Source organism: Falco rusticolus, chromosome Z (genome assembly GCF_015220075.1).
Source record: "Falco rusticolus isolate bFalRus1 chromosome Z, bFalRus1.pri, whole genome shotgun sequence".
Classification (NCBI taxonomy): Eukaryota; Metazoa; Chordata; class Aves; order Falconiformes; family Falconidae; genus Falco; species Falco rusticolus.
In genome coordinates, this window is record NC_051210.1 from 32,384,702 (window position 1) to 32,399,189 (window position 14,488).

The following is a 14,488-nucleotide window of genomic DNA, read 5'->3' on the forward strand; positions in this document are numbered from 1 at the left end:
TGGTGAGACTTTCGAAGAGGGTACCGCTAACGGCAAGGCCGAATGCCTTCGCTTTCAGGCATTTAAGAGAGTAAGCAATGCCACCTACTGGCACCAAAATGGAAGATTTAACTATTCTAGTGGGTTGGTGCGATGGAAAGATCATAAAGGAGAAGGCTGTCACTGTTCTTCAGATGGTCTTTTGCAGCTGAAAGCGAGGTGGAGGCAAACAGGAGCTTTTCTCACAAGTGTTACTCAGTTAAGCTCTGTAGGAAACATTCAGCAGCTGACTCGCTTTCACCATTTGACAATGAGTAGTGAGGAAAGAAGCAATTAGACCTGGCGTTGATGTGCAACCTGCATGCCCAGGCAGCCCCTGAACTTCCCCAGAAGGTGAACATGTAGTGATTAGGTGAAATTACACCCTTGCCTACCAATATTTGTGGGTGACTGCAAACTGGGTGTAGGAAAAGCCTCTGATGAAGGTAAGAATCTCATGCAGCTTCAGGGACTAAAGGATCAAGACTTCATTTCAGAAGAAGTCATCAACGCAAATTTAAGGCTACACCTCAAATACTGAATGGCTTGGTGGATGGGCAGCTGGGTAACTCCACCCTCATAATAACACATGGATACAGAAACATTTGCAAATAATAGGTTTAAAACACATGCAGAGGAATAACAAAGCCTGTAACTAAACTAAGGAAGTCAGTACAGGATATTCTTGAGGCAACTACCACTGTTTATGTGGGTTCCCACATCCCATCTCCAGAGCACTGAACACAACAGTTAATGCATCAGTGGCAAGCATTGCCAGGGTGTTGATTATTCCCCTGCCCTGCTCTGTCTGAAGTCATGAGAGAGATGTAGGGTGCCACAGCACACATCTGTAAAGCCTCCTCCTGCTTCAGAGAATATGCTGGCTTCTAAGAAGCAGGGGAAACAAAACCCTAAAAGACCACTGCCAGAGGCCAAGCCAAGGAAGTTCAGCTGTGTCCCCTGGCAGGATGAAGGAGGATGCCAGAGCTGGCATTGTACCAAAACCCCTGGGAGGGCAGACCCCCTGCTTTTCCTTCAGCAGCTGCCAGGCTGTAGCTGTAAAGCAGGGGTCTTCAAACTACGGGCCGCGGGCTGGATACGGCCCCCCAGGGTCCTCAATCCGGCCCCCGGTATTTACAGACACCCCCGCCCCCCCGCACCGGGGGCTGGAGGGGGGGGGAAACCAAGCAGCCGCAGATGGCTGCCTGCCACTGCATCCGCGCCGGCCCCCTGGTTAAAAAGTGTGAGGACCCTTGCTGTAAAGGGTAGCTGGGGCCGTTTTGTCAGCCCCTGTTCCTGCAAGCACAGGTACTGCCTCAGGCACCCACCCCCGAGCCAGCCCTGTGTCCCTGGCTGCATCCAAGAAGGGCTTTCCCCTCGTTTGCCAAGGTTTCCTTTCCTGTCATCCTTCATGCTCCAGGGCAGGGATAGTTGAGACAAAGTATGTGTACATAGGACCAGGATGGGTCCTACTGAAGGTGGTGGCAATCACACTTGCTGTACAAAATAAACGAGACAAAGTTTGCTGCTTCAGCTGTGCTCCTGGTCTTCCCTGGACAAGTGCTGCAGGACAGAAGGAGCACAGTGGCAGCAGGAGTATAGCACAGCCCAGGGCCAGCCTTGCAGACTCCAGGAATCTCTGACTCCACTGGAACCATTCCAAAACCACTTGAGGATTCTTACATCTTCCCTTGCAGCTCTCTCTCTCCTCCATTCAGTCTCATCACAAAGCAGGGCTTCCAGTGGGTGGATTAAAACAAGGGATATTGGTGCTGCCCAGCCATACTCTCTGTCTCTGACCCAGCCTCAGAGACAGGTAGCACCACGCAGCTTGCAAACACCTGAGGACAACTGGAGACAGACAGGGAAAGGGGCTGCAGTGACCCCAGGGCTGCAACCAGGCTGTTGCAGAGGTGAACACAGCACAGGGGAATGCCTGCCAGCTCCCAGGCTCTGTTCGCCCTTCTCAGTCAGAGGCTTATTAGCACTGGCCACAGCACGCTGGATCTCCTTACTCCCAGTGAGCCTTTCAGGTGGCCACCATCATTCCAGAACCTCTGGGTCCAACTGCCTTCTGCTGCCATCACCATTGGCATCACAGGGCAACATTGTCAGAGATGTCTGAAACAGCTGGACTAAGGCACCAGCCAACCATGATGTCCTACCACCACCAGATATGAGGTCTTGTTTCCTAAAAAGGCTTCCATACAGCAAGCACTGAGAGATCACAGCCCAAATGGCACTGCTGGTGAAACATATGATCATACATCTTTAAGAACTGCTCCGTCTTTTGTGTTGGCTTCCCCACACACACCATCCTTGCCCCATTTTTGTGGGCTAGCCAATTGTACAGCTAGAAAAATCAGTAAAGGTGCTGCTAAGTCCTTGGAAAAGCCTTCATGTGGCATTTTAGATGGTCACATAGAAGAACCAGCCCTACAGCATCTTGCTGGTGGTTGCTGGCATCCACGTGTAGCAGGAAAAAAAACTGAGGTGTTTTTTTCCCTACCAAGGAGGGAGCCCAGAAATGCATGTAGCAAAGAAAGGCACTAAGCAATGGTCAAAAGGTAGTACCACAGAGGGAAAGCACAGCAGCATGTGGTGCATGAGACCCTACAAGCTGCTTATGAGCTGCTGTCAGTCCTTGTAGCCAGTGCGCATGTCTGATTTCAAATGTCTCTTCTGACCTCTCTCCTGCAAAATTCATGATGGAATTAGACACTGATCGTTCATAGTTACAGGTCTTCCTCTTCCAGTGCCCCAGCTGGATCCTACCCTGTGCTTCTCCATGACTTTTCTGCCTGCCCCTAAGAACAGAAATTAATACCTGAGCTGTGAAGTAAAAATGGTCCCCAAAACCAACAGAGAAGTACTAAGAGTCCCCAGTCACTACAACTACAGAGTAATATAGGTGAGGCCACATTAGTATACACAGTGAACTGTCTTCAAATTGTACTATCACTGAAATTTAATAAGCTGAATGCTCCATTAAATGCATACAGATAGTTTGTTGCTGTTGAATTCCCTGTCCAGCTCTTATTAATATTTTGTGATGTAAGACTCTGCACAAGCTAATAAATTAGAAGAGATTACAACTAATTGTTTTTTAAATGGCTGAGATAGAACATACCTCTATAGATGCATTCACCCCCTCCACTGCCACCTGTTCATGAAAAAAATTGTTGCAAGGGAAAGACAAACAAACCGAAACCATAAAATCTGAAAGAATACAAGTCATGGCTTTGCTAAGGTTGTTACATTTCACACCAGCCTCAGTTCAAAATGTTTTTACGCACAGGCATTCGCCAGGGCTAAAACTGCATTGAAGCCAAAGGAGTTGAAATAATTCAGAATCACTGCAGCCAAAGTATTGTAATAAAATATTTCTCCAAGAATGGAAGTGGATTTAGGCAGTGGTTTGGAAGCACCTGGTTCGTTTTGCTTCTCTGCCACATTATTTCCTGCATGATCCTCCAGGACATAATAGGATGTGTACCTCATAGCATAGTCACTTTAATGCAACTTCCAGTGCATTCATGGTGCAAACTGAACAATGCTCAGATGAAAGATGGATGTACTGCTTTGTTTCAGGTCCAGTAACACCTTTCCAAGAGATGGACTAGGCATCTGACTACAGTAATGTCTTAAGTCACCTAAACCTAAACTAGATTTGTATCATACAAAGGTTGTGGGTTAGCTAGGTGTTTGCATATTGCCAGGATAAGAACTAAGGTAGTTGAGCACAGGAGGAGCCTCAGATGTAGTCCTCCAAGAGCAATGGAGACAACATTACATCTGAGAAAGCCAAAAGGTCTCCCTGGATGCAGGGGGAAAATGAGCAGAAAGAGCCTCCTTTTCACTGCTCACGTGGCAACCTAGCAGGGCTGTCGCTCACCTGAGCTGCAGCAGACCCCTCCACTCGAGCCACCATCCAGGCTCTTGGGGCAATTTACATGCTACACACACATCCCCAGGGCAAACAGTGACTCTTGTCAGCATGTAGCCACAAGCTCCAGATATTTAGGCACTGTCTGCTTCATTATAGCATTATGGGGGTGAAAACCCAGGACATTCCCCAGGTATTATCTCTGCCCGGCCGTTGTACTGTGGATACAGCCCACCAATTCCTGTTCACCTGTGAGGCTTTCCAATATACTGCCTTGTTGGGTTGACGTTTATGGGTGTGTTGAGCTGCTGACAGACATCTGCAGTCCCACCCCGTTCAGGAACTTGCTGTTGATTTGGCAATACCTGATTAATTGCAAGAGGGAGATGGTATTAGCTGCAAGCTATCAAGGGTACATCGCCCACAGAGAGACTGAAAATCATGCATATAGAGATCTCTCCAGTGACAAGCAGCAGGATGCCTCTCATGCAGCCTTTACAAACAGCCGAGCATGGGCTTATACTGATTGTTTCACCACCATGTATTTTTCATGAGTTTGGAAGAAGGTTTGTTACAATGCAAGAACGAGATCTGCATACCTGTTCTTTGGGTAAACCAGTGAAAAGTTAGTTCAACGTGCTGCCAGCAGGAATAACATAACCATCTATTTTCATAGCCAAGGGCAAAAGGAAACTCGGGCAGCTTAAAGCCCAGCAGGTCCATCCACCCTGAGCAAATTCACCCACAGACTACTGTGTAGCTCAGAAAAAATGCAATGCTCTGTTCTGGCTATCAGCACCATTGGCTCACTATTGTGAGCAGTGCCTCTGCAGTCTCTGGAGATAGGCAAGAGGCAGGACAAGAGGTATGATTGTGTTTCTGCACTCTCTGTGAAGGAAACCAGAGGCGTAATACTGTGCCTGAGCATGCTGTCCTGTAATGGTACTTGAAATGTCCATGAGTAGGGACATTGAGAAAACTAGAATAGGCATTTAAGGCTAGGGTCAGAGCAGATGCCCAGTACTGAGAGAAGTGGAGAGCTCAATCAGTTTAGCTCTTCAAGAAGCAGCCAAATAGGCCATGATTACAATGCAAAAGCACCTCTGTGGGAGAGAAAATTCTAGATCCTGAAAGGCTGTTTAATCAAGCAGAGAAAGGTGCAACGGGAAGCAATGGCTGGAAATGGAAGTCAGATATTTACACTGCATTTAAAAACATTTGTAAAATTATGGAGGAATTAACCATATGATGGGAAGCATCAATGTCAGCGTCTTTAGATCCCTTCTGGGACAGCAAAGTTTGGCTCATCTGTGTACTGACATGCATGCACACTTATTGGGGCAATGCAGGGAAGTTTCCACCTGTGATGCAAGGCTAAATGGTATAATAGCACCGCCTTTGCACCTTTCACACCTTTGATTTCCTTCATGTTATGTTCCACGGGAGATGAGTGAGGCTAGACTGTTCAGTAGCACCGTTAACAGCAAGCCTCTGTTTTACTGTTTCTGCCCGTTAGAGGACTTTTCAGTTATACCATGCTATGTCCAGGGGAATTTTTGGTTTTATCTCCTCTCCTCCTTTTTTAAAAGGTAAAACCACCTCCTGGAGCCCATGAATCTTAGCCATATTTTTTCCCTTATGACTCTTTGCTATGCTTTCCACACTTCTGCTCTTAGGAGAGGAAACCTTCATTCCCAGTTCAGCCCTACAGTGTGAGAGAAGGACACCTTCAGCTAATCTACATCTAAGTGAATGTTTGTCAAGAGTATAGAATAAAGGTCTTACTGTGCAAAATGGCTCCTGTGGTAGCACTAATCAATACTTGTTTGATGGATTGCCTGCCAGGAGTCTTTCAGGCACATCATTTCAGCCGCTAGACTTTCTGCTTGCTCACTGCTTAACAAAATAAATAGAGATGAATCATGGTATTTAACATAAAACTCCAACTCAGAATCAAAGCTGTTTAAAATGCACAGTGGCTTGCCCCACACCATCCTTCCTTTCCCTTTGCTCAGGAAGAACGTTAAGTTCTGGCTCTTCTGGGGCCAGCATAAGGCGTGAATGATAACCACTTCACCAAGGACTGCCCTTTCCTCTGCAATCAGTGATTGCATTCCCAACACAGCACTCCATTTCTCGTTGCCCCCTGAAGCAGGAGCCAGTTGAGAAAGAAAGAATTGAGATGTATGCCTGTATGGCTGATGGGAGGATGATATTTCACATATGCCTGCCTTTGCTGCTGTGATGCAATGCACAAACTGTTCCCTCTGCTCCTGTGCCTATTGTGCTACTAATCCATGTGAAAGCTCTCACTACCGAACTGTCCCCATCTGCAACTGCATCAGATTTCAAACTACAAGAAGCAACAAAGAGCCAGGTTTTGCAGAACTACTTGGCTTCTCAGTGGTAATAAATAGGTGTCTGGCTCTCCAGAAATTCGTATTTTTATTCAGAACATGGTTGGTTGGTTTTTTTTTTATCTGGCTTTTAAACAGATAACACTTTTCTTGAAACCCTATACGCCTACAGCACAGTAATATCCTTGGAAAGGGTGAATAATCATAGCAGCAACTTTTTTTGGCCACAGAGGAACATCAAGCTCCATCTAGCAAGATCTTCACCCTCTTTTACCTTGCCAACCCCACCACCACCCTGTGGCACAACTCAGACAATAAGGTGGGAAGCTTGAAGCGATGTGGGATCCGTTTTCAGGCTCTGAGTAATGATTCATGATTTTCTGACACTTGACACCAGCAAAAGAACTCAAGGCTGAGGCTTGAGGCAAGGGATGGATACGGCGATGTCTCTTCAATGCACCTCCAGGTTGCCCTTGCCCCAACATTGTGCATGAGCCTCCTCTGCTGCCCACTCCCTCATTCCTCTGACAGCTGAGAGCACTTACCAGGCTCCTTTGAGCCAGGCTTCTTCACAGCACTGAGTTTCAGCTTTTTGCCACTTCACAGACCTTCAGCCCATTCTGCCTCTCAAGCCTTCCTGCAGCAGACTTCTCTTGCCTCTCGCCCAGAGCACAACCATCCCTTGGGCTGTGACAGCGGCTTTTGCATGCTGGCAGCAGATTTTGAGCTCCGCTGTGGCACATTTGTGGGGATCCTGCCTTTTTCCCTCCCTCCCCAAGGGCATCCATGGCCATAGCCACCAATTCCTCATCCCTGCCATGCCAGACAGGCCTGTGTGGCCACCCAGACAGGAAATGAGCTCACGCTCTGCCTCTGGGGAGCATTGCTCACTGCTGCTGTGACCTCTTTGACTCCTCCAGCAGCACCAGCGAGCAGCACCTGGCAGGGAACTTGCTCTGTTCCATCCACGGTGCGGGTCATGGTCACCACCTTCCCGCCCACCAGCTGAGTACGGGGGAGATTTCCCAACAGCCCTACACAGCTCAGGGCATCTGGGAGGACAACGCTAGCAGGATTGCTAACAGGGGGCCACCTGGGGACTGACAGCTGGAGAGTAAAGAAGGATGTACCCCGGTAATCTGGGCTCAGATGAGACATTTTGGCAAGAGAAGCATTTGCAGCCATGCACCAGCAGAGAGAGTCCAGGTAGCCAGGAAAGCCAGCAGGCAAATGGTGAGGAGTGTGGCAGCAAACAGCCACTGCATCCTCTTGCAGCTTGGGGCTTCTGAGCAGGGTGCTACATGCTGGCATGCTGTGGGGCAGCAGAAGCACACAGTACTTGGATGTTCTCGGGGGCATGTATGCATGCACAGAGCTGGGGGCAGTGGCGTTTTGGAAATAATCAGGCAGGAATCTGACTTGGAAAAGTCGGTGAGCTTTGGACAGCTCACCTCCACAAAGGGGACTTGCAGCTTGCAAGCTTTCCCTCTGCACCCCCACCTAGCCATCGCCAATTTCAAGGCAGGCAGTCTGTGGACACATGTAGAAAGCCAGTAAGTGTATAGCACCAGGAAAGATCAGAACAATGCACTTTCATCCTGCTGGAGTTCTTGTGTTGTTTTTGACAATGGTACAATTACCTTACGGCTACACAGCACATGTCAAGGATACACCACAGCAAGCGTGGCACATTTTTTTTCAAGTGAGAAGCAGTTTACCTAGGCACAAGGTGGATCCCTTGAAATCTTTCCATCAGGGCTTTCCTAGCTCAAATGTGTGGGAACCACAGGGTTATTTTTTCTGGAGCACCCTTTGCAAAAGCTGGGACTCACTGCACTAAAGTGCACAGCAAAGTCAGGCAACTCATCTGGTATGATGACAGCTTAGTGCCAGTAACAACAACCCCATCCAGCGCTTTGCAGATTGAGCAGTTATCAACAAGGTCATTTCTAGCCTTAAAACTGGGGACTATTTCTTGTTTTCGTTACTCAAGAAGAAACCTTGCACTTAAAATACTTTCTTACAGTTTTGGTAAATCCTTCCATTTTCAGTATCTTTGTCCCTTTAGCTTTGTTGTAATCTGAAATATCCGTATTTAATAATTTCTATGTTCATGAATTCTTTAAATTATACATAAAGAATTCAAAAGCAATCAGAGAAGAACCTGAATATTTAATACTAAAACTAAATGTTTTATGATTGCTTACAGAGTGAAATTAATAAGGAGACTTGGCCAATGCTGTATAATTTATACTGTGCTTAAGCAGGAAAACTGAGGCTAGTGCTCAGATTTGTTTGAAGCTGTGCTTTCCTTTTCTCAACTGGCAGAATGGAAGCCACTGCAAGGGCAGGGCTAACCTCCACCCTCAATCTAAGTAGCCCCTATTTTTGTTTATTGCACATAACAACAGCTTTAAGAACAGTTAACAGTAACACTGTTATGACCATGGGCAAATAACAGTGTGTCTGCTTTTTTGTCTTTATCTGTCTTTCCTAACTATTTTGTCTGCTAACATGCTCCACACTCAGCCACGATGTCCTGACCTATTTAATGGCAAAAAGTCTACTAAGCATCTTACCTCTGAATTTCCGTTTGGGTACAAACCTTTGGACCAAAGCCACAGTCTGGAGGTGTGGGAGGCTTACACGTTGCAGTACTCTGAACTCAGGTGATGATTTATTTGTCCAGTTCTAATGCTTGGCCAGAAACTGCGGTTTTGCACTGAGCTAAGAGAGCAGTACAGGTGCTAGAAGTGTTAGTCACAACTGCAGAGATTCAGCCAGTTGCAAAGTTTTCTCTAATGGCAATACAGAACTAAACAAGCTGAGAGCAAGAATGAAACATAAGACCAAGAAGGGATGATCTTCGTAACGGGATGAAGCTGTCAAAGTACTGAGGCAGCTAGAAAAGGGAGTGTGACACAAAGTGATACACTGCCTTTTCTGGGAGAAGGGAATTCACCCTCTCTATGTGCTCACAGATTCCTGGGTGAGCGCATTACCTGGGCTTTATGTGCTTCACTTTCCATCTAGAGGACAACAGTATGGGGAGAGGATACAATGTGATCTGGTCTGTTCACACAATGATATAAGCACTGAGTGGCACAGATAAGCAAGGGATGATATACTCGGATGAGATACTAAAAGTAGTATCAGCAACCAAATCTGGAGTTTTCTCACACCTATCACAGCCAAACGAGGAACAGCAACAATGGCAGCAGCATTTTGGCATTCAAGGTGGGACACTGCAAGGACTGCAGAAACTCACCAGGCCTCAAGGAATACCTGCTGAGGAAATGTGGAATAAAAATTGTGCTTCAATAGGAGGTACCTGAATGGACAAGGAGGGACACAGTTCTTTTTATTCCTTCTCATTTTAATGTCTTTTGGCACAATCAGAGTCCCCAAGAGTGGAATGACAAACCTGAAAATCCCATTACATGGGGGTGGACTTCGTTTTCTTCATGTGTTTTTAAATCCATTTAGATGAGAGACAGATCAGAGCAAATTTACAGGGAAAGTTTCCTAGGTTTGGCACCCCAATGAATCTATAGTTCATCGCCCACCAAAGCTCAGTTCTCAGCTGACAAAAGCTGGTAGATGTCCTCTGCCTTTACCATCTGAGTGATCTTTCCTTGACCTTGCCAGAGCTGGGATCAATTGCCTCCACCATGGTTTCACCATCAAGAATTTTTCAACTCAAACTCCTTAATGCTTGTGTCAAGTGGCTATTTAAACCCCTCAAATTCAAGGAATCAACCTCGGTGCATCAGAGGGAAAAGACTGTTCCTTTGACTGATCCCTTCTGTGACTCGAAGCCAAGCATAGATTTGAACAAGTCAAACCATTCCCAGGGTTCATAAAACACCATGCCAGGCCTTGTGTGTTTTTCATTAAAGTCATACCAGTCTCTGAAAGCCAAGCAGTTTGCAAATCATAAGGATTAATATTTATTACTAATGAATGTACACAGACGAAGCCCCTGCCCTTGAGAGTCTGCTGTTTACACAATATGGGCAGAACTGGCATGCACAGATGCAGCTCTGGTCTTGGTCCGCTCCTGGGGAAGCTCGAGGGTGAAACCACCTTGGCTCCTGGACACAGAGGCAGATCATAGCCAGAATGGATCTGGAGCTGGCACCTCAACCTCCTGGTAGCTCCTACCTGGAGGACCAGACCCTTCTCTGTAATCGTGAGAGGCTGAGCCGCAGACTGCACAGTTCACACATGTAAGCCCCTGCAGGACTTCTCCAGCTCCTAATGCTTGGCAAGGAGGCCCTGTCAGTCAGACTGCACACTGAGCTAAACATCAAGACACATCTGATGAATCATAAGTGCAGCAAGAGTCCAGAGGGCTACAAAATACCTCTAGGGATTTGTTTGTGCCAGATCTCTTACAAAATTAAAGAGGAATTAGCTACATATGTGAGTCAAATTGCCGTGGGATTTAAAAAAGGGATTCAGCCTGCATGTTCAGATTTAGAAAAGGGATTCAGCTTGCCTTGCTCCAGAAGCTAGGCTGCCCAGAGGCCACCCTGCGTCTGAATCAGGGTGCCCACAAAGGTGTTCCGTGCAGTGCAGCTTACCCATTTTAAAGCAGTTACCTCACCTGAGGTGTAGCTATCCAGTCAAGCCCTTTGTGGTGGCATCAGCTCCCACATGGAAGTGGAGCAACTTCGAATCACAGTGGAGCACAGCCGTTACGTTCCTGAGAAGTGTCTCCACCCGGTGTGCGCTGTGGTTCCAAAGGTTTGTCAATTCATTTTACCTTCCTGACTGAGTGCTGATAAGCCCTGAGAGAAATTATGAGAAACCAAGTGAAAATTCAGTGAAGAAATGAGTCAGTATAAACCAAGGGTGTCCACCATGACAAGCAGACACATATCCCAGGAAGGATACAACAGTTCCTAGTCTTCACATGCCAGGCAGTGGATGAGTGTGAGACTTAAGCAGCAGATTGCCTAGAAATTTCTTAAACTCCGCAGCTCCAGCGCTTCGTGAGCTGCTTGTGGTGTCAGCCAGAGGGACTCCGGTGCCCCAGGCTGGGGAAGGGCAGCATAGCCCACTGAAGAAAAGCAGTGTTCCTCAGAGGAGCTGTCACAGACTGAGCTCCCAGCTGGAGCTGGATCAGGAGCACATACTGTGCTGGCTGGCTGGGTCCTTCGCAGAAGAGGGTCAACATTCACCTGCAGCTGTAGCCCAGCATTTTTGGTCCTTCCAATAGCTTCACTGCACTCAAGAGGGTTATCTGCTCACCTGCAGGTGAATGAGCAGCTAGAGTTTATGCACCATGAGCACCTGCCTCTGTGGCTTCACGGTTCTTCTCAGCTCCCAAAGTTGAAGGTTCAGGCCATAAAACAGATCCAGCCAGGGATGGTCAGAAAACTAGCCTGCAAGGAGTTTGGAGAGAAAAAGAAAGCAGCAGCAATGGAAAACAAAGCTCACCAAGATTTCAGTGTACCAGGTCCCCATCATCTGCCTACATTTTGCCCACACACAGTTTAATCAGCATGCCAGGGAACCTGGCTCCCTGCCAACGGGAATGCAGATTCTGACAATTTGTCTAAAGTGCAGTCAGAAATTGCAGCTAAACAGAAAGAGCACTTCTTTTTTTGTTGTTATTGGGTTTTTTTCATGTGTGTGTGTATATGGGCTTCTTCCCTCCACACCCCCCAATCCCACCCCACCCCACCCCCGAAACAATTACAACCTCTTAACTGCCGCCCACACCTCAGTTGCCTGAGAAACGCAGTGTGGGTATGGCTGTGGTAATAGGGACTTGGGTTTTACACTGTGCTTGCTATCATCAGCTGGCTGCAAGGCCCCCACAAAACTGTCCCAGCAGGATGTTTTAGCTCAGACATGGAGAGTGTTCCCACCCCAGGCACAGCCCACTGCAAGCTCCTGCCACAGTGAGCATCTATTTGGATAAAGCCAAGGATGCAGTAACTGGCTGCCAGGGATGGCCCTGGCTCCATCCACCCCAGTCTCAGTACTTGTACTTACAGAACGCCCAGCACAGGGGTGGGATGGGATGGGATGGGATGGGATGGGATGGGATGGGATGGGATGGGATGGGATGGGGTGGGATGGGATGGGATGGGAAGCAGTGTGTACAAGAGCTGGGTATCACATATGCACTTCAGGCTTGACAGAGGCATTCTCCACACCCACCCTTCTCAGCAGCATCCCTGTCATCACCTTGATCAAAACCAATTCTCAAATGATAGGACATGCATCTGTGCTGAAGACTGCACCCACAGTAAGTGTCCAGAACCACACATCTTGGTTAACAAGTCCTGGCTGGAATTACCCTGAAAAGAGAAAGTGTGCTTTTTTACACTAGACACCTGGGCAGAGAGGAGAAGGTTGCTCAAACTGACTAAAATTATTCACCTTCCCAAAGAGGTGACAAAGCATCCCTACCCTGCACTTCTGAACTTAGCATCAAAGGGTGAGGCAGATCAGAAAGATGATTTCTGGCTGAACAAAGACATTTTGGGGGGCAGGGGCGGCGGGTGGGGAGAAAACCACCCAAACTCATGTATTTTGAACAATCTCTGTATAGTGGTGAGGGGAAAATAGGCTTCAGAGTTTGGGTTTGGGCTTTTTTTTCCCTGTCCTTTACAGCAAAGCCATTCCCCATCCAGCTGACAGTGCACAGGCCTAGGGATGCTGCTGTCTTCCAAGCTACAAAGCACAGGACGGAATATCTATCTTGGCTAACTCTGAGCAGTTTTCCCTGAAGGCCAGCACACAGCACACTCTCCTGACCCCACCGCAGCCCTGACAGTGTTCAAAGTGCCTCTGCAAACAATGGGGGCATAAGAACTTTTCACCAAAAGAGCACTTGGACAAAGGGAGGCATTAGGCAGCCTTCACAGGTGGCTGTTCCTTTCTTATTAATGGATTGTCTTCTCCAAGTGATAACTGAATCTGTGTACTGTTCAATTGCCTCCCATACTTTTTTTCCCCAGTTTTGTTCAGTTTTTGTCTTGCCTCTGGTTTTCAAACAGTCCATGGTTGCTCTCCGCTTGGGCAAACCATCTTTTCCATTTTCTTTTCCACAGTTTTTAGTCCCTGGTGCTATATTCTGCTTTCTTCTGCAGTCTTCTAGCCATCTGTACAGTATATTTCACCTACATTTCAAGACTGCACAGATGAAGGCCCACCAGCGCCTGTACATGTTCTTTGAGAAAACACAATGCTTGTGCACTATAAAAGTCTGTCCCTGAGATTTTAATTCACAGACCTTTCCCAATACGTCCTTTTCACTGTTATTTTTGCATTCTCAAGACTCATCCTTTAAAAACCTAAAGATTGTGCTTGTGATCACTGGCAGAGTTCCTGAATAATTCCAGTATCTTCAAAGATTTTTACAAGTATCCCTGCAGTTGTCTAAGTCATTAAACTTGCTGTGGCTGAGGCAAGTTAAGACTAGGCAGGAACTGTCCTGGAGCCTTTCTCCCCGTGTAACGTTACTTAAAGAAGCAACTCCCTCCATTTGTATTGCAAGACCAAGATGTAACTGACTTAGGAAACTACAGCATTTAGTGACTAACCAACACATTACTAAGAAACTGGTCAATCTATTAAGTAATCAATATACTAATTTTCAAATAAACACACCACTATGGCTAATCTGCAATTATACTATTTCCTACTCTATTACACACAATTATAAAGCTGTTAACCTAACACTCCTAAATCTTATGAATCACACACATCTACTATTCACTTACAAATCCTCCATGTTTCCCACCCTACATGACCTACCACCAGGGTGGAAGTCTATCACTCTGCAGCTCATGCTCTCACACTGAGATTTTCAGACACAGACCTGATGGAAAGCCCAATGGGGAGTTCTGCCAGCTTGGGTTTGCAAGTCAGCATCACTGTCATCTGTACACACCTGCATTCTTCCTTTCAGAAGACTGCCTCGTCCTTTGTTCTTTACCTGATCTTCTACCTTACCTATCATTGTTTCTATTTCTGGAACAACTTTTTTTGCCACACTTATCCCCCTCTTTCTCTGCTCAAGTTCCTCCCTAAGACACAGCACATCCCTTGTTACTTGTTCCTCACTGGCACAATTCAGCAATCTGTACCAAAGTCTGGTGTTTCTGAAGTTGTTACTGGGGCAATCTCAGCCTTATGCAGTATTCTTGATACCCCTGCCCGGGTACAGGGGGCCAAAACCTCCCCACAAATTGCCCGTTCATGTTAA

The 14,488-nt window shown here is 46.9% G+C and overlaps 1 protein-coding gene across 2 annotated transcripts in view; it reads right to left on the reverse strand.

Annotated features, from left to right (window-relative positions):
• Positions 1–10,187: 10,187 nt before the first annotated feature.
• PSD3 (pleckstrin and Sec7 domain containing 3) overlaps positions 10,188–14,488 on the reverse strand; it is a 140,040-nt gene continuing 135,739 nt past the window's right edge. The window contains exons 16-17 of one of the 2 annotated variants that reach the window (XM_037373694.1): positions 12,463–12,575; positions 10,188–11,651 (exon numbers count right to left, since the gene is read on the reverse strand). In XM_037373694.1, the coding sequence (XP_037229591.1) occupies positions 12,468–12,575 (108 nt within the window). In that variant the 3' untranslated portion in view covers positions 10,188–11,651; positions 12,463–12,467. Of the gene's footprint in view, positions 11,652–12,435; positions 12,576–14,488 lie in introns of both variants that reach the window. The other variant, XM_037373693.1, reaches the window with a different exon arrangement.